Source organism: Homalodisca vitripennis, unplaced genomic scaffold, assembly GCF_021130785.1.
Source record: "Homalodisca vitripennis isolate AUS2020 unplaced genomic scaffold, UT_GWSS_2.1 ScUCBcl_2584;HRSCAF=7495, whole genome shotgun sequence".
NCBI classification, from domain to species: Eukaryota; Metazoa; Arthropoda; class Insecta; order Hemiptera; family Cicadellidae; genus Homalodisca; species Homalodisca vitripennis.
In genome coordinates, this window is record NW_025778700.1 from 26606 (window position 1) to 28681 (window position 2076).

Sequence of the window (2076 nt, forward strand, 5' to 3'; positions counted from 1 at the left end):
TGTGTTTCGTTAAAAATGGTCAGAGTTTGTTTAATTAGTTTTTTTGTAAACTTTCGCGCTTTTAATTATTTTTAATCTCACAAACTATATACATGAAGCATGTGTTTTTATTTTAACATTAAGGGATATTAGTTTAAAAGACCCTTCAAAGGCAATCCTAGGAAATACTCTTAACTTAGCATTTAACCAATGGTAAAGGCAGAAGCGGGTGTGGTACCTCTTAAGCAGCTTTGAGGCTACGAGAGCGGTTGTCGTGTCGAGTGACCACAGACCGTATACAGAGAGTTGCACATTCAAGTGCTCGTGATACTGCAAATATAAGCCATCATTATTTTACTTATGTATTGAATAACATTTAAGATTGTTTTACTATTCAAATCATCTAAAGAGGTTAGTAGAGTAACCCGGAGGATAGCCCCGCGCTCTGATTGGTCGAGAGCAGGTCACGTGATCCAAGATGGCGGCTAAGCCCCGCCCCCACGGGAAAAATCCCTCAAATGCGGGAAAAAAAATCCCCCACGCGCGGGAAAAAATCCCTCACGCGCGGGAACCAAAAAAAAAGTGGCGGGAACTTTGAAAAATCAAATACTTACATAGCAAAAAAACGTGTTTATTTTAAAAATTTTAAGAAAAAAACAATGGCATCCTCCCGTGGATGATCACCCGACAGATTGGACAACGTAAGAGCCTATGGGCACATTGTGGGCACAGAGTGTGTCCACAAGGCCTCAACCCTACCGTCGGCAATCTGTCTATACAGACACAGCAGCGAACGTGCCTAGCCGGGGGCGACGGTTCCGGTTCCTCAGGGTCGATGTCGTAGGGATCCCTCGAGGCCGCCGACTCCATGCTCTCGCCGATGCCGATGAGCAGACCCTCCAACGACGAGCGCACTTCCCTCCAAAGCGCGTACGCTATCACGAGGCTCTGGTCACGGGGCGTCTCGTCGAGAAGATGGTCGACGAGCCAGAGCATATCCCTGAGCTCGGCCCTCAGGGTGGACATCGCAACCAACGCCCCCACAGTGCACGCCACGGGAGCGTGCGCCGGCGAAAACAAATACTTGAAGGAAATGGTCCAGCACCAGTTCCCGTAACCTCTGCCGTGCCACATCTACTCCTGATGCAGCTGTAGGAGGCTGAAAAGCAAGTAAGGTATCACCACTACTACTAATACTACTTACTACTACTACTACCACTACTACCGGTGGACACTTACCCTTCTACAAGCGCCGGTTCGACCCGTTGAGGTAGAGGGTTGGGTCGAGTCGACATTGGGCCCAGCAGAGGACCGGGACGTCGAGGGGGCCGGGGCGACGGTCGCTACGTTGGACCCACCAGAGGACCGGGACGTCGAGGGGGCCTGGGCCGGGGCGATACTTATCCTCGGAAGTCGCCGCGGCCGAGGAAGCGGCATCGTCTGGAGAGGGAGCCTGCGGGCTGCGGCCCGGGGCGGTGATGGAGACGGTGGTAGAGGCATACCCGTGATGGCAGCCTCCAACACTTCCCAGGGTCCCAGCAGAAGGTCCTCAACCGCTGTGTCATTGAGAGGCCTCTGCCTTGGCCTCGGTCCAAAAGCCCACGGGTCAGGAGACTTGCAAAAAAAAAACAAACCGTAGGAAAATAGCAAAAAACACGAGACGGACAAAACAAGGAAGCCAATTGTACTTACACCGGGTATCAGGTTCTCCACGGTGGCATCCGAGTCATACTCCTGGAAAGAAAAAACAATTCAGCCCGTAACGCAAACAAACACGCATACAAACACAAAACCAACACAAGCGCACACGTACCTCCACACTGTCATCAGGGTCAGGCGACAATGGGAGTCCTGGATCTCGGGGTGGGGATCGGGCCGGGGGGTCATCGTCGTTGCCCTTCAAAAAACAAAAACAAATTGTACCCAATCGGAAAAACGGAATATAATTATTAATTCTATAATAGTAATAATAACATTACCACCAATCGAGGGGCTTTCCGCGGAGGCGGTCCGTCGTCGTCACCAGCAACGAGGGGTGCTGCAACGATAAGAAGGCCCACCAGTATCAGCATCAAGCGAGTGTATCCGACTCCGGGA

At 51.2% G+C, this 2076-nt stretch overlaps 1 protein-coding gene across 1 annotated transcript; it reads right to left on the reverse strand.

The window, feature by feature from the left end:
- Positions 1-931: 931 nt before the first annotated feature.
- Positions 932-1817, reverse strand: LOC124372129 (early nodulin-20-like). Its single transcript, XM_046830495.1, has 2 exons — positions 1219-1817; positions 932-1138 (listed from the first exon to the last, which is right to left on the reverse strand). Exons 1-2 carry the CDS (start codon positions 1477-1479, stop codon positions 932-934), a joined length of 468 nt encoding a protein of 155 aa, XP_046686451.1. The 5' UTR covers positions 1480-1817.
- Between the last annotated feature and the right edge of the window lie 259 nt (positions 1818-2076).

What these genes read in the sequence shown, in the direction of transcription:
- LOC124372129 (XM_046830495.1), bottom strand. Translation starts at nt 1,479, where the DNA reads ATGCCTCTACCACCGTCTCCATCACCGCCCCGGGCCGCAGCCCGCAGG. An exon ending in GAACCGGCGCTTGTAGAAGG is followed by an intron (nt 1,139 to 1,218) that starts GTAAGTGTCCAC and finishes CTTGCTTTTCAG; the next exon opens with CCTCCTACAGCTGCATCAGG.